The following is a 22,834-nucleotide window of genomic DNA, read 5'->3' as shown; positions in this document are numbered from 1 at the left end:
GAAAGATTGTAGTCATTGGGATTGAGTGAGTGAATAAAATCTAAAAAAAAGTGGAAATTTCACCTACCCAAATAAAAAGGTCATCTATAAAACGTCTGTAAAACAAAATGTGCTCCCTGTATTTGTTCATATCTCCAAATACGTGGTACCACTCCCACCATTCCATGAAGAGATTCGTGTAGGAGAGGGCAAAGCTAGTCCCCATCGCCGTTCCACATGTTTGGAGATAGTGAACCCCATGAAACAAAAATAAATTATGTCTAAGAAGAAAATTGATAGAATCTAAAAAAAATGTGATATATGCAGGTGCTAAATCAGACCGTGTGAGAAAGTAGCGAGCAGCCGCCAACCCCTGCTCATGGGAGATAACAGTATACAATGATGTAACATCGAGTGTAACCCATAAAAGATTACGCTTCCATTCAAACCCCTTGATGTGGGTGAGTAAGTCTCCACTGTAAAGAATGTAGGAGGGCAACTATCTAACGAGAGTCTGAAGGAAACCGTCCACGTACCGCGAGACACCATCCCCCAAGATCCAATGTTGGAAATAATGGGTCTCCCTGCAGGGGAGACCAACGTTTTATGAATTTTTGGGAGATAGTGAAACACGGCCGTGGTGGGGATAGCATTGAAAAGATAATTGGTGTCATCTTCCTTAAGTACTCCTAACATATTGACCTCATCCAAAAGCTCTTTGAGCTCTTTCTGAAACCTCATGGTAGGGACGGTAGGAACGAGTATCACCAAGTTGGCTCATAGCTTCCTTGTAATGGTCATCCTTATGCTGCACTGCCACCACTCCCCTCTTATCTGCATTTTTAATAACCAGTAATTTGTTAATTTTAAGGTCCTTTAAAGCCACAACTTCTTCCTGTGTTAAATTCCCTATATGTGTTCTCCTGGGAAATGTATCAAAACAAAAACCTTTGCGTAATAGCATGAGATCCCTTTCCACCAAACTTTCAAAGGTGGAAAGGAATTTACTTTTCACAAAAGTTGGAAGAACTGTGATTTCCTTTTTAAACCTGTATTATGTCTGCCTAGAAAATTATCTGGGTCATGATCAAGGTCCTAGTGACACCCTAATTCTTCCATATCTTGAAGTGCACATAACATTTCTAAAAGAGAAGTTAATAGAGGACTGGTTAGATAACATTTCTGGAGACATAATACCTGCAAAAGAATCAGAATTAACAGGAGGTAAAGTCAACATTAATTCGTCTTTGTTGTTATAAAAAAAAATTCAAAGTACATTTTCTTACAAATTTATGTAACTATTGTATCAAAAAGCTGAAAATTAGTGTCAGGAGCAAACTTCAAGCCTTTGCTTAATAAGGATAGCTCATCATTAGTTAGTGGTACATTCGAAAAATTAATATCTCCACACTCATCCCCAAAAAGTTATTTTTCCTTTTGGTTGGTGGCCCCTTGCTTTGATCTTTTTGTTTTTGACCCCATCTGGTCCTTTTAAGTTTTTTGACGCCTGGTGATGTCCAGAATGTTCAGGATAGTTTCCTGATCGGGGCCTTTTTCTTTTTCCTTTTGGCCTCTGTTCCAAAATGTACGCTGACCCTTGGGAGCATCTGGTTCAGAATTAGAATTATCACCATCACGTGTAGTAAAAAACGAAACAGAGGGACCCAAAGTATCAGTGTCTGAAATGTCTAAATCTGCACCCTGTTGGTCAATAGACTTTTTTTCAGAATAGATTAATAAACCCATAAATTATTGCCAGACTTATTTTCTGGTGTTAAGTGGGCTAGGCGGGGGTCTCTGTTTCCTCTCTTAGGTTGCATGTCTTTCTCTCAGGAATAAACTTGATTAAACTCATTATTTTTTTCTAAGTCCTTTATAGATTGTGCTAAGGTCTGATCAAATTCTCTATAACCCTTCATTTTAGAGAACTTGGATAATTGTACTTGTAAGATTTTAATATCTTTTTGAAGTGCTAGTTTCTCTTTAGCCTTGGACTGAACAATTAGTGCAATTAATTTGAAGGAACAGTTGTTAAGGATGGCTTTCCAATTGGATTCAAAATCACGGTTACAAACCCAAATGTGGACACTTTGGAAAAGCATTAGTCAGTTCCTGTTCTCGCGTTGAGTCCGCCGGTTCGCGGTATGCTCCTGCGACAGCAGAACCGCTTTCGGGAACACGTCGGGAGTACAGTGGCTGACAGTGGACACACTTCGTACGCACCAGCAGGGAACTACGCGTTCGCAGATTGCTTCCTCAGGTTCCTGACGGCTGCGTGCCTAACGCTCTCTACTTGTACCCTGTTTCCTAATTGACAGGTGTGTAAATGATAGCCTGTCTACTGTGTTTAAAATGGAAACATCATCCCATAAAGGCTGTATAAATAAGCAGAAGGGTTTTAAAGATAGACCCAAACAGCCACGGGGAATTTGTAGTATACCCAATGCAAATTAACAAGTCTAAGAAATAATATTTAAATAAGTATAAAAATACGATCATACTCCTGATTGGCCAATGTGCATAGTGTATATTAACTATTGTGCACATAGTAACATCATTAATAGATATTTAATGAAAGCTAGAACCAAAGCACCTTGGTCATATCTACTGACATTGTCTCAACAATTTCAGCCTCACAAAGTCAATATCCATACAGTACAATAGCCCCCTCTAGTGGTTAGGTCACAGATTTGTGTGCACACTGACTGTCAGTCAGTGACTCAATGAAGAAATCTTTTTTCTGGACCTCTGCACATCCAACACACTCTTTGGGGGAGGGAATAGCTGGTGGACACTCAGGAGTTAAGTGCTCTGGCACTCCAGTACTTTTGGGGTTACCACCGGATGTTGATATTGTGGGGTGAAACTTTTCGGGACTGTGTTATGTGGATGGTGTATAATCTGTGTATAGTAAATACTGTTATTACAGTTGTGTGAAAAAGAAATACATTTATTTTTGTTAAATAAATCATGACACGGTGTAATATGTCATGTGTTGTTGTTCATCTGAGGTTGTATTTACCTAATTTTTAGACCTGCTAAGGAACAGATTGTTATTATGTCCTGATATGTAAAACCATAGAATTCAAAGAGGGTGTACTTTCTTTTCACACAACTACATATACTGGTGTTTATTTACTGTGTGTATTGGTTCCAGTGAGGGGCTCCTCCCACCATGTTGGGATCCCTCGCCGAAGGAGGCCCTGCACCCAGGTGATAAGTATACCCCAGGCTCCCAGTGGCGGAGGCCTCTTGTTAGCCGAACAGGTGACAGCAGCACAGGTAGTTTCAGTAACCAGGGGGTACAAGGGTTACATATGCATAAATTAAAATCGACGCCGAATTTTTCATCTGTCAAGATCTAGGAATATACAGAAACAGATGAGAAACATATAAACCGTATGCAAGCCTGAAAACGAGCAGAAGGTCTGAATCAGGTAACGATTAAATAAAATGGTAACGATAAAAAATATGCGGATGGACCTTGGACCCTATTCAATAAAAGCACCCAAGTCGATATCTACTGTATGTTTAATCCCTTGGGTGTTAATGTTCTCAGCTTATAAATCCAATAGGTCTCTTTCTGACAGAGTTTTTGAAGCTGTTGTTCCAGTGTAGCCTGCTTTTTAGGGACTAGGCATGGTTCTACCTCACCCCATTAGGGGCTGAGCGGGTAAAGACTAGCCCAGGGGCCTCAAGCTCGTGGGAGGCCTAGTCCAGGGAAATGGTCCTGAGAGCAGAGCTCTGACCATTGAAAGAGATGCAAGCAGCAAGAGGTGTACCGAGAACCCGGAATTACCCGGTACCCGGTATTACCCAGCACATTTCCAGCTACCCGGACATTACCCGGACCCGGCAACTGAGAAGTGGGCCCCGGCGTCGGGTAATGTCAAGGCAGCTGGAAATAATCTTATTACTTACCTTTTGGAAGACATCTAGGACTAGCAGCAGCGGTCCTGTGGCGGTGGCAGAATCGGTGGTGTCTTCAGCCAGCGGGGGAGCTGCAGGAATACCTTCCACAGCACCGGAGCAGGTAAACAGTGTGTGTGTGTGTGTGTGTGTGTGTGTGTGTGTGTGTGTGTGTGTGTGTGTGTGTGTGTGTGTGTGTGTGTGTGTGTGTGTGTGTGTGTGTGTGTGTCACCGGGGAACCTTGTGACTGGAGCAGGAGATGGAGCGTTACTATTGGATAGGCGGCTGTCCAATAGGAACACTCCGTCTCCTGCTCTGGTCACGTGGTTCCCCGGCGGCTCACACACACACACACACTGTTTATCTGCTCCGGTGCTGTGGAAGGGGTTCCTGCAGCTCCCCCGCTGGCTGAAGACACCACCGATTCTGCCACGGCCACAGGACCGCTGCTGCTGGTCCTAGATGTCGCCGCCACCTGCAGGTAAGTGCCAAACCGGGTAACCGGGTACCCGACCGGTAGAACCATTGATTTTGGCCGGGTACCCGTTACCCGGTTGTTGTTTTTTTAACACTACCCGGTGCAACACTAGACTGCACCTCTCTTGCATGAGAAAGCTGATGTATGAGCTGGTCCACCAATAAAAGATGTTATACTGTTCCTGGCCTGGGACTACAGTTATTCTAATGTGTTCTCCTGTGGGGAAGAATCCCTGCCCCTGGCAGAGTCCTGCAGGATGGAGGCGCTGCACCATCCTAAAAACCTGTCCTGTGGTCATACTCCCCGCACCATCGCGGAGACTCAGTCCTCCTGAGAGCCAGCAGGTGGGCACCACCGCACCATAACATCATAGTAACTATAGATCTCCCTTAGGGTGGGATACGGGTGTTACAAGTAATTTGTCATTAATCTCTCAAGAGCTCTGACATGTGTGACCCTTGCTGATGAGTGTGTTTGTGCTCTGCTTTCCCTTTAGAGAATCACACAGCTGATTGGGACTAACCCATTATTATTTACTTCTAACCAGTCATTTTATATAGGGTGGATCTGTAGAGAGTTAAAAAAAATTATAGAGTAACCATTGAGTTGGTCTATAAAAGCCTTTGCAAGGTCTCGCGTGTGAATGTGTGTTAGGTTGTAGTTGAATTGGCTACTGAGTCTCCCATTTGCAGTATGGATGGTACTGATGAGTGAATGTCCTGCCCTAAACATTCATAGCAGGTTTAAGACAAAAGGCAGTCCCATTTTCTGACTTGCATTTTTTTAAATTTAAGTGGCGGATACTTTAAATAATACACTTGTTGGCATGTAGGCAGCATTGTCATTTTTTTTTTTTTTTAGTTATATTAATTATAAATTAGTGCAGGAACAAATAACCAGATTTATTATTTAAGATTTTTGTTTTCCATCCAGATACCAAGGGGATACAGATTTACACATTACGTAAAACACACAACTGTTAATAGCAGACTCACACAAGAACAATCACAAAGGCAGATGAATATTAAGATTTCTGATATTGGTCTTGAAGCATAGGTATAAGAAAAACGACTATATATAGTACTTTGGTAGAAAAAATATTTATTTACAGCTTATATATTAATTTTGCAGTTGATAAGGAGAGTTTTGCAGAGAAATCTGAAGCTATCTAACACTGAACTTTGGAAGCTGTACAATTTTGATACACATTTGTGCAATCTAAATATATTGATATTGGACTATTGCTGAGATCCCTCAGTCTTCAATCAAGTTTGACGATGCCATCGTATACCCTGAAAATGTTGTATGAACTGTCTTTTGTTTCCTTGGTATTACTTACTGTCTCTTTCCTACATTTTCCTTATGCTGCAGCGAACACTGATTTAAAATCAAGAGCCAAATGTTTATTGAACACTACAACATCCCAGACCTTTTTCAGGGATGGTGATCTTGTCTTGGGAGCAGTGATGATGTTATTTAGTTTTCCTGCATCTAACATGTTCACCTTTGAAGAACGTCCAAGGCCCCGCTCCTGTTTTGGGTAAGAATTTTTGTACGTGGCGTTTATATTCAGTTGTATGATTATTTTACATTTTAGGAGACTGATACTACATACTGTGCTGAATAAAGTAAAATACGTCAAGTTTATTAAAATAATATATTTAAAGGTTATGTCATGGAAGAGATAACCTTGCACTGACACGTTTGTAGTTATTTGATAGCTTTAATGTCACTTACTCAAGGTCAAAGGACTAGAAAAAACTGGCTGAAAAAGAAACAATTCTAAAATAAATCTTTTTATACACACAGCACTGAGAATTAAATGTACTTGTTCCTCCATTTTTCGATCGAAAGAGAGAGGGAAAGAGAGAGAGAGAGAATAAATAAATTAATTAATTAATTTTAAAAAACCCTATTGCAGCGTCTGGATATCATTATTGCAAAACTTTGCAGATTTCTGCAGCATCTAAGACTGATTTCACAATTGTTTTAGCCCTGTAAAGCTTGGAGAAATATCTCGCAAAACTGCCAAACTTTTAAAAGAAATTGGGGAAATTTGGGGGGGGAAAACCCTCGGTCAGTTTTGTACATCTTTACCTGCAAACCTTTTAATGACTGGAATCTATTATATCTTTATTATTATCTACGATCTTAACATGAAAATGGCAAATCTCAAACACTTGCAGAACGCAGATCGTGCAGAAACTGCACAGAGCCGTTTTTAGCACCAAACTGTATATTGAACATTTTGGGACCTTAACAATGCATCTAGTGTTTAGCAAAAGAAAAAAGTTTTCATTTCTGTATCATGATTTGTTTGCTTCAAGTTACATTATAAATCAATTTGTAAACTCTGACTTTTGTACAACACTCGGCTCTGTACAAAATGACATTTTATTTTGAGTAAATACCAGACCCATACAAGGGAGAGTGCCACAGATTAAATCATTATTATTATCCTTGTCATTATATCATGGAATTAGAAATGATTCATAGTTTTAGCTTGGGGACATAGGAGGAAATATTTTTTTATAACTTAGGAATTAGAAGCCATTGCTTATTGCTACTATACTGAAGACCTAGCTATTATTAATGCCGTTCACATGGGACATGAGTGTGTTACTGAAGTGTCATTGATTTAAAGGGTTTATTTAGTCCAGGCCAAGGGAACTGCTTGCAGTAACTAGTTTATAATAAACCAAAAGTATTTAATGATGTAAGTGTAAATTCTTAAGGGAAGATATTTTTTTTTATTTCTTTGTTTTTCATCAAATTTTATACATTTCTTGCTCAATCCCCATGAAAATTTGCACAATTGTAGGTCTGTTCTGTAGATTAACACTGTGCTTTTTATATAATGTAGACAATCAACTGATGTTAACTAAATTTATGTCACTGTATTATGTCAACAAGTACCCAATTACACTTCAGTAGGTGCATGTCCATTAAACAAGAAATAGGAGTTTTTCCTTTGTAGCTTGTAAATGTGTTAGACTGTTGTCATCTAATCTGAAATACTAAGGTTACTGTAAAATTTGTTTCAAAGTGTGTGTTCAAAATGTCCTAGTGACCATCGTTTATCAGGAAACGTTTTATTTCAGTGTTTTGGACCACAATTCTTGCTCTGTCTCAAGCACTTTATAATGTGCTTATCTTCTTTGCTAAACATCATTTTGTAAGTACCGTATGCACTGCCATCATAACATCACCAATTCCAAAGAATGTATTAGATTATAAATTATAAAATAATTCTTAAATGTAATAGTCTACTGTGACAGACCCATAATTACTTTATTAGTGATTTTTCAGCAAGATATGGCGAAAAATAAAAGGGTTCAGTTTTTTCATAGCACACTATATATATATATTATATATATATATATATATATATAGTCTTTCTGCCGTCACCCCGTGCCTAGCTAATTATTTTTTCTCTTTTTTCCTTTTGCACGCACCAGGCATTTGCTATTTCTATATACTGTATTTATATAGATATAAGCAGAAACATTTAGTTTGTTGAATGATATGTAGTCACAGGGACATTTCAAACATTTCTCTTTTTATTTTTTACAGAGTGAAGTAGAAATAGCCGAGTTAGTAAAGATGTGATAGTGCAGAGTAAATGAGTACTTCAGTATTAGGTGATAGCTTTTTTTTTATTTGGACTAACAATTGATATTATAAGACAAGATTTCATGCGTTTTCTCTCTTCCTCGGGTCAGCAATACTAATTTACAGAGATTGCATGAGTGTCAGATGTAAAAAAAAAAAAAAAAACAGGATAGCCATCTACAGTAAGGCTGCGCTTATAGTGCCGGCGACGTGACGTCGCGGAAAAACAAATGTATTTCCGCTGTCACGTGCACTTATAGTAGAAGCGGCGCGACGGAGTGAAGGCTTGTCAAGTCAATTTGATTTTTCCAGCGACCGCATCGTGACGTCACCATCGCCGTCGCATCGCTGTTGCCGACGACGGTACTATAAGCGCAGCCTAAGGCAGGTGAGAGAGAACAGTAGATAAACAGACAGGGCAGTAAATGAATGAATAGAACATTGAGTCCCTTTTCATCCATTTATTGCCCTGCCTGTTTATTTACTGCAATCTCTCTCACCTGCCTTAAATGGTTAGCTTGTTTTTCTTTTTTTCTGAGTTAAACTCTTGCAATCTTTGAACATCGGAATTGCTGACCTGAGGAAGAGAGGACAACTCTCGAAAGCCTGTCTTATAATATAAATTACTAGACCAAATAAAAAAGGTATCACCCAATACTTAAGTACTTATTTTTACAGAGAAAGCAAAAGTTTTCGGGTGGCAGTTCCTTCATCTTTTGCAGTGATGGCTGTGCACTAATAACTGCACCTTACTCAGGGACTGCGACACCCAAAACATTTTGCTTTCTATGTGATAATAAAAAGGGAAATGTTTCAAATGTCTGTGTAACTACATCTCATACACTATTGTGTGCAACCAACTAAATGATTCTGCTTGTTGTTGGGATGGTGAAGGATTCCCATACTGTTAGTCTGCACCACACGTTAAAGAAAGACGCCATTTTAAGCAACAAGACACCGTGAGCCCAACTCGTACCTCTACATATCTATATGAAATAAACAGAAAGCAGTCAAAAAACTAAAGATATGGGACAAATATAAATAAAAATCAATATTGAAAAAATAGTCCTGTCTTTTAAGGGCTGCGGCGGCTACTTCCGCTACTTCAGAAACGTCTTCGGGTCATGCAGGAGTTCAATCATGCTCAGAAACAGAATCCCAAAAATATAAATATAGATACACATCCATCTCCAACTATTCATTTTATTTTTCTGTACATTTTCCTGATTTATAGCTAGTTAAGAAAATGTCATTTCTGTGGCAGTTTAAAAGCATTATGCTCAGCTGCTGTGCTTTAGGAATTTAGTTTTGGTACTTGATAATATACTTACTATAAAATGAAATGACCATGGCATACTATAAAGATAAATTGGACTGAAGCATACAGGATGTGAAATAAACACTTCTTCTGGGAAAGCATACATCAATATATATATATATATATATATATATATATATATATATATATATATATATATATATATATATATATATATATATATATATATATATATATATATATATATATATATATATATAATCTGTCTGTATGTTGTCTGTGTATCGTTATCTCTAAATACAGTGTTGTGTACATTCCAATAAAATAACGAAGAAAATATTAAAATAAATAATGTAAATTTTCTGTTCTTCTTTCAGCGTATCACTTCGTTACTACAGACATCTCCTAACAATTCTTTTTGCAGTTGAGGAAATCAATAGAAATCCTTCCATTCTTCCTAACATCACCATGGGATTTGAGATTCATGACTCCTGCACATATGAAAGTAGAGCTGTGGAGAGCACTTTCAAGTTGTTGTCAGGGATACAGGAACATATTCCAAATTATCAATGTAAAACTAAAGGCATCCTAGCCGGTTTCATTGGACACCTTCTGTCTTCCTCAACTTATAGCATAGCAGGTCTTACAGGGATCTATAAATACCCCCAGGTGAGTGTTAAATGCAACCAGTTAAAGATGAAATAGTGTTAAATGAATGATAATCCACAATGAGATTATTGACATTACATTCTGCATATCTACTATCGTTTCTATGCAAAATATAAATGTTAATACATCATGTGGTGAAAAAAAAAAAACTAAATTGCAAATAGGATCCTGGTTTCTACACAACTAGAGATGGGCAAAAAAATGTTTGTGGATTTGGATTTGGATTTGCCTCAGATCGGCCCATTCCTTTGGTCTGCGGATTTCTGCGGATCAGTTCTCAAAAGGGAGGATCTGCCTCTTTCTGATTTTTTTTCTATCACTGACAAGCCACGTGGCGGATTAATAATCTGTGGTCGTATTGTTAAAATCCACATTCAGATTAAAGTCGCAGGAGGAGTGAGAGAGAGAGCAGATTTTTTACAATCCACGATACGGATTTCAGATTCAATATGGAATCAGAGAGAAGATTCTTCCAAATCCACCTGGACTGTGTCCAATGGCTTTTTTAGTACCCAAACCACAGACGCATTTTGATAGGGAGGGCGGATTTGGTCTAAAACCCTGGGTAATTCCAGAAACCGGATTTGGACTGGTTCGCCCATCTCTACTCCCAAACTTGTACCAAATATTTGCTGATAACGAGAATACATTTAGAGTGCATAACTGAATCTTTTTTTCTATTCCTTGTAAAAAAAATAGTATTTAATAATTACAATGAAGAGTATTTAATAGAAAACCTTTAAAAAAAATACTAATTGCATTTATATAACCATTTTTATTTTCAATGTACTTTACAAATATGTTTAATAAATAGTCGGCAATGATTTGCCTGGTGACACACAAAATGTAAAATTGGAGAGAGACACAGGGCCGTATATGTCTTCCAATTCCGTAATGTGTCCTATGACAGAAGACTGTTTTGTAAATATGGTTGATGATGTTATAGTTGAGACTAGAGATCAATCCTTCAAATTAATATTTTACTATCTACATATTTACTAGATTAGTTATGGAGCCCAGGATCCAGTCTTAGATGACAAGACACTATTTCCGTCCTTTTACCGCACCATACCTAATGAGCGTAACCAGTATGATGGGATCATACAACTCCTCCATCACTTTGGCTGGACATGGGTTGGACTTGTTGCATCTGATGATGAAAGTAATCTCAGAGCCAGTGGAGAGATCAAAACAGAGATCATCAGAAGTGGCATTTGCATAGCCTACTTTGAAATTGTTTCAAACCGTTTTCTCACCAGCTATCGTCGGGTGGTTGATGTCATTAAAAAGTCTTCTTCCAATGTCGTCATCATTTTCAGTAGCACCTACATTTTTTTTGATTTGATGCTTACAGCAAAAATATTCTCCGTACCTGGGAAAGTCTGGATTACATCAACCACAGTTTCAGTCTCCACTGATAATATGTTTGGAGCCTATTTGAATGTACTTAATGGCTCCCTCCTGTTTTCAATTCATAAAGGAGAAATTCCTGGCTTGAGAGACTTCCTTTACAGTGTCAATCCTTCCACACTTCCAGATGATATCTTTACTGCTAAAGTGTGGCTTCTTTCATTTGGGTGTTTGCCGGCAAATTATAGTACATATAGCAATGAATTAGGTTCAACCCGTGTTTGCACTGGAAATAAGACGCTAAAAACATTTGATACATCTTACGACGTCAATACTTTCAGACTGACATATGCTGTTTACAGAGCTGTGTATACATTGGCATACGCATTGCATAATATGCTTTCCAGCATGAAAAATAACCAACAATCTGTTGATGGATCCAATTTAAGAAGGAATTTTCGACATTATATGGTAAATGAAAATAAAGCACTGGCAACTTAAACATTGTGCGTGCATGTGTATACGTATATATATATATATATATATATATATATATATATATATATATATATATATACAGTATATATATATATATATACATATATATATATATATATAAAGCAGAAAATAGCCGTGTTAGTCCAGTTGCGATAGTGCAGAATAAATGAGTTCTTCAGTATTCGGTGATACCTTTTTTATTGGACTAACAATTTATGTCATTGGACAAGCTTTCGAGAGTTCTCCTCTCTTCTACAGGTCGAGCAATACTGATATACAAAGGAATCTATGGCTAAAACAGTGTGGAGAGAGGGGGAAAAAATAAAAAACAACAGATATTTACTGTAGATAAGGTAGGGTGTTAAGTGTTTGAAGCCGGGGACAGTGTCAAAGAAAGGTGGGGAGGGGGAGGGATACTGGGGGGGGAGAGAAAGTGTGGATAAGAATAGAGGCAAGCAGGATAATTACAAGCAATTTAGATAGGGTGTGAGGAAACCCATGTCCGCATTAAGTCCTTTGGTTTTGGTGTCAAAGAGTCTTATCATTCTGTGTTCAAATGTTTTCCGTTCTTGGGGGCTTTTAAACATTCCATTGAGGATTTTGATTTTTAGATCATTTATGGAATTATCTGGTTGTGAGAAGTGATGTCCCACAGGTGAGCAGTATCTTCCTTCTTCGTGATGGAGTATAGAGTGTCTGTGCATATTCATTCTTGCTTGTAGTTTTTGGCTGGTTTCCCCAATGTAGCAACCTTGGTCACATTTGTTGCACTGAATCATATACACTAAATTCCTGGATGTGCAGCTGTATGATCCTTTAACATTGAATGTTCTATGGTTGTGACTGGCTGTGGGATCCTGGCAAATATGTTTGCAGAGTTTGCAGCGTTTGTTGCTACATTGGGGAAACCCGTTGCTAGAGTTGTCAGGTTGCTACATTGGGGAAACCAGCCAAAAACTACAAGGAAGAATGAATATGCACAGACACTCTATACTCCATCACGAAGAAGGAAGATACTGCTCACCTGTGGGACATCACTTCTCACAACCAGATCATTCCATAAATGATCTAAAAATCAAAATCCTCAATGGAATGTTTAAAAACACCCAAGAACGGAAAACATTTGAATTGAGAATGATAAGACTCTTTGACACCAAAACCAAAGGACTTAATGCGGACATGGGTTTTCTCACACCCTATCAAAATTGCTTGTAATTATCCTGCTTGCCTCTATTCTTCTCCACACTTTCTCTCCCCCCCCCCCCCCAGTATCACTCCCCCTCTCCACCTATCTTTTACACTGTTCCCTGGTCTCACACACTTAACACCCTACCTTATCTACAGTAAATATCTGTTGGTTTTTTTTTTTTCCCTCTCTCCACACTGTTTTAGCCATAGATTCCTTTGTATTTCAGTATTGCTAGACCTGAAGAAGAGAGGAGAACTCTCGAAAGCTTGTCCTATGACATAAATTGTTAGTCCAATAAAAAAGGTATCACCGAATACTGAAGAACTCATTTATTCTGCACTATATATATATATATATATATATATATATATATATATATATATATATATATATATATATATATATATATAACTTTATAACAGTAGTTGGACAACCAGCCCATCTGTATTAGTGTAATTTGTATTTATTAAATGGTGGAAGATGTTTAGGTCCCCAGCAGGACTGTTCTCCAGATAACCAACAGTACACAAACAGTATCCTTTTTAAACCCCAATTGAAAAACTGTATGAAACAGTATGTACTGTATCAGTGAGGTGAAAAAAAAGGTTAAATATATACTGTATTACAAATCTAGTTATATTCATGCATATATTCATTTTTTTAAAGACTGAAAAAATAACCGTGTGATTAAAATTACATAATATCTTGGGTTTTCCCTACTTTGATGTGTTATTACTTCATATCAACAGGTGATTCACTACAATGACACTTTATATCCAAACTAAAGGTCTCAATAAGTCAGAAACAAATAAAATACAGGGCCTCATGCAGAGAGCATAGAATTTTAAAAATGGCGAATTTCATAAAAAGTAGCTTTTTTGGAGAGTTTTATTCTCCATATGCAGAAAAGTGCGAATTCTGCTATGTTTAACATGGATGCGTGTGGCGAGTTTAAATTGGCGAGATGCGCGCTTCAGAAACGTGTAAAAACAAATTCGCGCCTTTTTTTTCCCCTTTACTATAGGCGGCGAGCGCCATCTTGCCATATTTTCGTGGCGCGGCAAAAATGCGAGAATCGCGCCTTTTTTTGGCGCGAACAGCCGCTACTTGCCGTTCGCACCTCTCTGCATTCGGAGAGTTTTAAAAATGGCGCGATGGAGGTTCTCGCCAGCCGCGAGGCGAGTTTTAAACATAGAAATAAAAAAATGGCGCGTTTTTCGCAACTCGCCATTTTATGCCGTTTTCTGAGGGAGATTGAACAAAAAATGGCGAGTTTTGAAATAACGATGCTCTCTGCATGAGGCCCACAGTCTGATACAGTAGTTTGCACCTTATATTGTTGCCTTGGAATCATTGTATTTAATTTGCTACACTACAATGTTTGTTTATGAATAGTTTGGATTAAATGAACATTTCTTTAGTGTACTCTGATTTTCTTATTGTCTTTTTGACATATTATTTTAACAGCTAAATCAATACCTGAAGAATGTTCGATTCAAAACAACTTATGGGGAAGAATTTTATTTTGAAAAGGGAAGCCCTTCAGGACAATACGATATTTTAAACTGGGTCATTTCTCCTAATAAAACAATCCTAAATACTCAGATTGGCAGCTTCATCTACTCTTCAACCTCAGGACAGAAACTGGTGATCAATAACAGTGCTATTCAGTGGAATCATGAGTTTACACAGGTAATACCCTATCCAGTTAACTTTCATTGACCACATTGGGTGTATGTGATAAAAAAATGACTTACCCACGCCTCGGGCCGGGCCCATCCCCTGTGTTCCCAATAAGCACACCACACAACCTCTTGGGAGGAAAAGTAGGTCACATCTTTATTATAACAACTTTTTAACATAACATGATAAATATAACAATGTATCCCAACTAGGGAGCCAGACAGATTGCTCCACTACCTTCAGCCAAGAGCTCAAGAGATACCCTCACTTCGTGTCCACATCGTCACTTTGCCACCCAGGCCGCATGGCACAAAATCCACCATACAGAGGTCACTACCATTCCAGCCCCCTAAGCCAGGATGTTTTTAAATCAGGAGCCACGCTCAGACCGTGTTATAAGCAGATCCGCTTTGTAGCAGATCGCACTATAACGGGGTTGAGCTGTGTTTGTATTTCAAATGTAATAGACTTAAAGCACGAGCTCATAACATTGCATACTCTGTGGTGATTTTTTTTAACCAAATAAAATTAGTACTGTATTCAAAAATCAATTAGTGGCATATGTTAGTAAGTCATTGTTCATGTTTTTATATTAAAAACGGTGCCCCTGTTGTAGGCCAAAATCACTTATAGTGACATATACAGTAGCCTCCTGAGTCTAGTAAACATCTCGCTTTACTTTTGCAAAATGTGATCATATCCTATAGACTCAAATAAATACAGAGCTTCAAAAAAGTAAGAACATACAGACTTAAACAAACATGAAAAACACAAGGCAATATACTTTTACTGATGCAGTATTTATCTTCTTTGTATAATAAGGGAAAACCTTACATTTCATGGTTGTGGTCAATTGATTTTTGTGATAACCAGACATCCACATTTTTTCAAATGAATTGGAGAACAACGTGTTATACAGTACTATTATAGTAATTTAAGCATGGCTATTGTTTTAATCTGCATATTGTAGTGTCTAAAGAACAATTACTGCCCATTAATAACCCCCTCGGAAACTACATTTTTATCTGGAACATGAGGGACCCTGGTGCTGAGACTTATTACTTTATACCTTGGGAATCCCTAGTTTCTGAGAAATTATGTTTAACATTTTCCAGTGAGTTATAAAAATATATATATATATATATATATCTACGCTGGCTGCAAAGACCCCAATAGAAAGCCCGTTATCAGTGGCTTTCTATTGATCGCGGGTGTTAAGTGGGGCCTCACTTGCTACTGCTGCGGCACAGTTTATTCGAGCATTTGCCCGTTCTGTGCCGCAGCAGTAGCCTGGCGCGCGCCCGAGTGTGACGGGCGCGCGCCGAAGCAGCGGAAGAGCGCCCTCCGATCGGGGCGCTCTCCCTACCGCTGCCGGGTCCGCCGGGTCCCCCGGAACCCCCTGCCGCTGTCCCGCGATCGCGGGACACCAGGGCTCCCTCGGGGAGCCCCTGGACACGCGTGCAGGGGGCGCACGCTCCCGATGACGCGTGACCGCGCGTCTATGACGCGCGGCACGCCGAGGGGCGGCCACTAGCAAGCCGGGAGATTTCCCGGCTTGCGGTACCGACCACACTTCAATAAAGTGTGTCGGTAGTGTATATTGTTCTTCCGTAAGTAAAGTGGTCCAGGTTATATACTGTACAGTATATATTTAAAATTATAACAAAAATTAATTGCACAGCTTTTAAAAATGAATACCAGCTAATGCTTTCAAATAGTGGCTTTATATAGAAGTCTTAAAATGTTTTCCTGTGTTTAGATTTGGCATAACAGTAGGTCGTGGTAACTTTTTAAAACGTCAACAAAACAATTCGTCAAAGGTGTTATGAATGAGTTGCCCTTATGAAAAATAAATGAGCGCTTTCTGCCTCGTCTTTCTCAGGTTCCCCGTTCTGTCTGTAGCGATCCCTGTGCTCCCGGATACAGGAAAGCACCTCGGAGAGGAGAGCCCAATTGTTGCTATGATTGTGTTGCCTGCTCAGAAGGAGAGATATCCAACAAGACTGGTGGGTTGTATGCCAGCTTAACTCTTCTCACAATGACTTTTTAGGTGTTAAAATAAGCAATAAACGTTGCTGATTTACTCGCTTTGAGCAACTTACTTTTGAAATTACTGATCCACTTTTCTGCTCTTGATATCTCTTTTGGCCACTAGAAACAACAGTCAATAAAACGGGAACGTACAGTATAGTTGTTAATCAGCGAACTGGTAAATGTAAATGTAGTTGGGAACATTTCTGTGTACATTACTATATTTACTATTTAGACAAAAAATGTCATTCTAAAATTAAAAAGGTCTTTAAAAAAAAATTGATTCATAACAATACATTTTTAATAGCTGTGGTAATATATGTACTGTACAGTCATTTCTATTAGCAGAACACTGATTTTAATCAATTGATTAAAAGCTGCCCTTTCAGTAAAAATGACTTAGTATAACATGTAAATCGATTGTACTTATCAATATTACAGACAGTATGTCACTTTGTTACCAGTTTAGCAGCTGCCATGAAATCATGAAATGACCTTGATGCTAACGCTTTTGTACTGCTTTTTCTTAGCTCTGTTAGTATATGTACATATATGAATTAAAATGATTTAGTAAACAACAACAAAAAACATTTATTATGCAGCAAAAGAGTCTGCAAACTAACATCCTAGGTATTCCTTCATCTGCTATTACAGTACAGTATCTTAATCTTATTCTGTCACTTATATCTTAAAAATATCTCAAATACATAAAAACATAAGATGAGAAAGGGAAACTACTCTAGTTATACTGTAAATGCAAAGCTTGATACATCTGACTATCACCTCCCTTAACTCATATAACTATTTCTAAAAAAAAGTGGCGCACAGATAAAATGCACCCGTTTTAGATCAGTGCTCCAGTTTGATGCGTATTCTCCACTACTTTATCAATACATTCTACTGCATACCTGAGTCTCTGAGCTTTAGCATGCTTTTTTAATCGACGCTACCAACAAAGGAAAATAAAACTGTGATTGTTGTATTCCCTATTTTGTGAATTAGTTAGACATGTATTACAGTATACTGAAGATATTGTTTCTTGTTAGATGTGGAAAACTGTATGAAGTGTGCTGCAAATCAGTGGTCCAATCTGAAGAGAAATGAGTGCATCTCCAGAACCATAGAATTCCTTTCTTATGAGGATGCGTTGGGTATAGCATTATCTTCTATAGCGATTGTCCTTTGTATTATCACTGCTGGAATTCTGGTCATCTTTATCACCCACAGAGACACACCCATAGTGAAAGCTAATAACAGGGATCTGACTTACATTATGCTTCTTTCCCTTGCAATGTGCTTTCTGTGTTCCTTGCTATTCATTGGACTTCCAGTGGACATAACCTGTTTCCTTCGACAAGCAGCCTTTGGAATTATTTTTGCAGTTGCGGTTTCTTCAGTTTTGGCTAAAACTATTACTGTTGTTATTGCTTTCAATGCCACAAAGCCCGGCAGCAAAGCAAGAAAATGGGTGGGATCCAGAGTATCTACCTATCTAGTGTGCCTATGTGCCCTGGGAGAAGTTGTAATATGCCTTGCATGGTTTCTCTGTTCTCCACCATTTGCAGACTTTGATACACGGTCAAAAGATGAGAAGATGATATTACAATGTAATGAGGGATCTGTCATTGCATTCTACTTCTTAGTGGGGTATATGGGACTTTTGGCTGTTTTAAGCTTTGCAGTAGCTTTTCTAGCAAGAAATTTACCAGATAGTTTTAACGAAGCTAAACACGTAACTTTCAGTATGTTAGTATTCTGCAGTGTCTGGCTGTCTTTCATCCCTGCCTATTTGAGCACTAAAGGCAAATACATGGTAGCTGTTGAAATATTCGCCATCCTGTCTTCCAGTGCTGGGCTGCTGGGCTGTATATTCATCCCTAAGTGCTACATCATTTTGATCAGGCCCAATTTAAACACCAAAGAACATTTGATAGGAAAAAAGGTAAATCGATATATTGTAGACTCCTCCTTAACTCCTAATGTGGCCTAAAATGTTCTTACATGACGCTACTAGGAAATATTGTCAGTGTCTCCTGGCTAAGTCTTCACAGTAAGTGATCTGAAGAGGTTGTTGGAGAAGAATGAGGCTATTACCTGAATCAAACACAAGTAGGTTTGGATTCCTCAACAAACCATCAAATGAATTCTGTAGCAAAAATCAAGTTCTTAAAAATGTTTAAACCTCTGTATTCTATATCAATTTATTTTGGGTACCCATGTTATTTGTGATGCTTCTCAGTCAGTGCTTATTCTCCTAACAACAGCCAGAGGGCACTATTTAATTTCCTTTTCCTATTCTTGCTTAACAGAGACTACACAACAAAAGACAGAGAAGCCCAAAGCTACATCCAATATGACAAAAATACACAGTGAAATACCTATATATTCTCTTGAAAAAGGGTAATTTAGTTCAACCCTTTGGCCAAAGCATCATAAGCCTGCTAGCCACATATACATATATATATATACATTATCATATATATATATGTAGGTTGCAGACCTGCCTAAGACATGCAGATGAGCATACAGTTGTATTTGTATATATATATATATATATATATATATATATATATATATATATATATATATATATATATATATATATATAAATCATACGAACCAGCCCAAAGACCAGTAAAGAGACAGCAACCAGCGAGGTGTAATCCAAAATAATCTGTATTGAAATGAACAGATACACGAAAGCCAACGTTTCGGTCTCTCAGGGAGACCTTCCTCAGGGCACGGCCCTGAGGAAGGTCTCCCTGAGAGACCGAAACGTTGGCTTTCGTGTATCTGTTCATTTCAATACAGATTATTTTGGATTACACCTCGCTGGTTGCTGTCTCTTTACTGGTCTTTGGGCTGGTTCGTATGATTTGTGGATTCCTATGGGACTAGCAACTGCCTTTTGCTTTACAATAGAGTGCTGACTGCTTTATTTATGTTATATATATATATATATATATATATATATATATATATATATATATATATATATATTATGTGGTATGTTTTGGAGATTCTTTGAGCTTGCCTGGGTTTTGTGTTTTTATTAACAGAGACTATAACAGAATGGGCTTCCCTGCTATATATTATGACCCCCACCAAGCTCCACCCTTCGTCTTTATTCTTTTGTATCTTTTTAGTTCTTCCCTTGTTATGTGTATGATGTGTTTTTACTATCGATCCCTTTCTTCTTTTATGTACTTTATGTAAACTCTGTAACCCTACAAAGTTCTAAAAAATAAAGTGTTTTAAAAAAAAGGTATATTGTACGAATAGTGCCTCTCCCATTATCATGTTTAATTTGCCATTTAGAAGGTAAGCTACTGAAAATCAAAAGGATTTACAGTACAGTACTTAGCAAGCAGATTAAGGGCCATATTTACTGAGTGGTACTAGGCAGTCAATATTTAGATGAGTAATAAGGGGCTTTACAGCTTAGCACAACCTAATAAATATTGCTTTATATCTACTAGGCAAGGCAACCAATGTTCCCTCTATTTATATATTTTTGCTGTACAAACCAACAAGCTTGGTGAGTGACTTGAAATTTCAGCTGAGTAAATGGAACATTGGGATAGGTGCAAGGGGTAACTGAGGGAGACAGGAAGCAGGAGTTGGGGAATCAGGTGAGAGGAGGAGCTAGAGGGAGATACCATGTTAGAGGAGGGCGGGGGTTTGTGTTGGACCAGCTGAAAACGAGAGCAGAGGCCCTGAGGAGAGCCCCCTCTTTTTTACACATGTTCACATTTGATTTTATATGTGTGCGTGCGTGCGTGCGAACAAAGAAGAAAGAAAGTATCCCAAATGAGCACTCTGATATACAAGACTATGAAAAATATATTAAAGAACTTCACTAAAAAACATGAATAAAACAGTCTTTCAGGTCCAATAATTATAATAATAATAAGCACGCCTAAAAGTTCTCAATGAACTGATGAGACAGTAAAGTTCTGATCTGTAAGCATACATAGCAATCGTAATTAGGCTATAAAAGCTAAAGGGAGGAGTCTGGCAGCAATTGCCTCCCACCACCTAGACCGGCCATTCAAATATTGGATATGGGGTGGAATAAAACATCCCCCTAAAAGAACATATCAGAGCACACAATGCACAGTAACCAGAGTGTAAATGCCAAAGCAATATAGGTGCACACAAAACAGTGCACAAGCTAGATCAGAATAAACTCCCAAGGAGGATAAAACTTGCTAGATGCATCTTCCCCCATTGTGCTCATAATTAAAAGCAATGTCACATAAATCCTATCAAGCAGGGAAGGCAAAAAGCGGTTATAAGATACTTAGCCGATATTGCGCAAATCAAGGATTCAGCTGAACAATGCGCAAATCCTCATTAAGCTAGGTGCAGATGCTAGGCGTGGAGGGATCCTGAGAAAGGACAAACAGCCGCCCCTTATTGTATGTATATATTGTATATACAGTATATATATATATATATATATATATATATATATACACACACACACACACACACACACACACACACACACACACACACACACACACACACACACACACACACACATATATATATCCAATAAAGAATATCACTTGTGAACACATTCACATGTCTTAGACAGGTCTGCAACCATTCAACCATTAGCACCTAGCACAGGGGAGCACAATCTTTTCCCCCTGCGCCCCCCTGCCGACTGTCCTGCTCCCCATGTGCCTCCCTCCTCCTTACAGTGGTTCCCGGCATCTGGGTGTCACAACGCCATAGCAACGTGACGTCACATGACCTTACGGCATCAAATGACGCCCCCCAGTTTGCGCACCACTGACCTAGCATACAGTGCTTCCACTGCAGCAATTGATTCTGGGAAATGACATGCAAATGAGCACACATTATGTCACCTTTTGCCTGAAATCCATTTACATGGAACCCATATAAATTCACGCAGCTTTTAAGCACAGAATGGGATTAGATGCAAAGCCAGTCAAACCACTCACAGACATGTTTCAACCTTAATGGGTCTCATCATTGTGAGGTTGGTTGTACTGGCTTTGCAATTTTCAAGGCTGTGTGGGTTTACCATGCACATTTTAAGTTATGATGGGTGAAAAAGGTGACAAAAAACCTCCACCATTAGCATATAGCAAATAAAGAATATCACTGTGAGCACATTCACAACAAATTGGAGAACTCACTATAGCAAGTAAGAATGTGGCTTCCGTATGAATATCAACAAGACCAAAGTGATGTTCAACAAATGTATCAAGTCTGCAAAGATTTAAAGAAATGCAAAAGAACTAGAAGAAGTCAAAGACTATGACTACCTTGACCGGCAAATAGCAATGGGAGCTTTTTGAATTAAATCAATAGGGGAATGAAGATGGAATGGAGAGTATTTGGAAGAAACAAAACAATATTTCAAGGGAATCTTGCATTGTGCCTCAAGAAGCAAGTTTTCAACCAGTGTATTCTGCCCATGCTCATTTATAAATGTAAAACTTTGACCCTTAACGCGAAGATAATTCAGAAGCATCAGACAACGCAAAAAATTATGGCGATATGTATGATGGGGATTTCCCAAAGTGACAAGAAAAAGAATGAATTGGTTCGAAACCAAACAAAAGTCTGTAATCAAAAATGATTTTCAAGCTCATTCCACTGAACAATTTTTCTTATAAGACACCATTTCAATGATTGTACTTTAATCACTCATTCATATGCTTGCATATGCAGGCCCGCCAACAGGTGGAGTCTGCCGGGGTTGGCCCCCTGCGCGGCCATCAGGGCCGCCAAGGGAGAGGAACAAACGTTAATGGCTGCCGGGCCCCGGCTTTCCTGTCCCAGCGCGCGGGCCCCTCTGACGTCAGCGCGCCTCAGCTTCCGGTGTGCACTGACTGGAAGCTCGGCATGGGACACAGTGAGGAGGCCTGAATCTGATGGCAGGTCGTGACGGGCCCCGACTCTTCGCCGGTCCGCCGCAGTCACTGCTGGTTCCCTGCAGCCACCGCTTGTCCCCCGCAGTCACCGCCTGCCCCGGTATTGGGTAGGTGGGTTTTTTGTATGCATTTGGGGAGGTGGGGGAGGTTGTATATATTTGGGGGTTGGGGATTTTTTTTGTATATATTTGGGGGTGGGAAGTTTTTTGCATTGGGGGTGGGAAGTTTTTTGGTATATATGT

General features: G+C 38.7%; 1 protein-coding gene across 1 annotated transcript; it reads left to right on the top strand.

Moving 5' to 3' along the window:
• The first annotated feature begins 941 nt into the window (after positions 1-941).
• On the top strand, positions 942-22,587 carry LOC142498124 (vomeronasal type-2 receptor 26-like). Its single transcript, XM_075606631.1, has 8 exons — positions 942-1,203; positions 5,738-5,906; positions 9,635-9,926; positions 10,929-11,747; positions 14,431-14,655; positions 16,529-16,652; positions 17,724-18,619; positions 22,390-22,587. The coding sequence occupies exons 1-8, from the start codon at positions 942-944 to the stop codon at positions 22,585-22,587; spliced, it is 2,985 nt and encodes a 994-aa protein (XP_075462746.1).
• The last annotated feature ends 247 nt before the right edge of the window (positions 22,588-22,834 follow it).

The sequence above is a fragment of the Ascaphus truei genome, chromosome 6 (assembly GCF_040206685.1).
Source record: "Ascaphus truei isolate aAscTru1 chromosome 6, aAscTru1.hap1, whole genome shotgun sequence".
Lineage (NCBI taxonomy): Eukaryota > Metazoa > Chordata > Amphibia > Anura > Ascaphidae > Ascaphus > Ascaphus truei.
Note: the sequence above shows the minus strand (reverse complement) of the source record. Positions and strands in the feature narration are given on the sequence as shown.

Bases quoted from the DNA above. Each gene is read 5' to 3' on its own strand.
- LOC142498124 (XM_075606631.1), top strand. From the start codon at position 942: ATGAGATCCCTTTCCACCAAACTTTCAAAGGTGGAAAGGAATTTACTT. The intron at 1,204-5,737 runs GTAAAGTCAACA...CTTATGCTGCAG, and splicing joins AGAATCAGAATTAACAGGAG to CGAACACTGATTTAAAATCA. The intron at 14,656-16,528 runs GTAATACCCTAT...CGTCTTTCTCAG, and splicing joins GGAATCATGAGTTTACACAG to GTTCCCCGTTCTGTCTGTAG.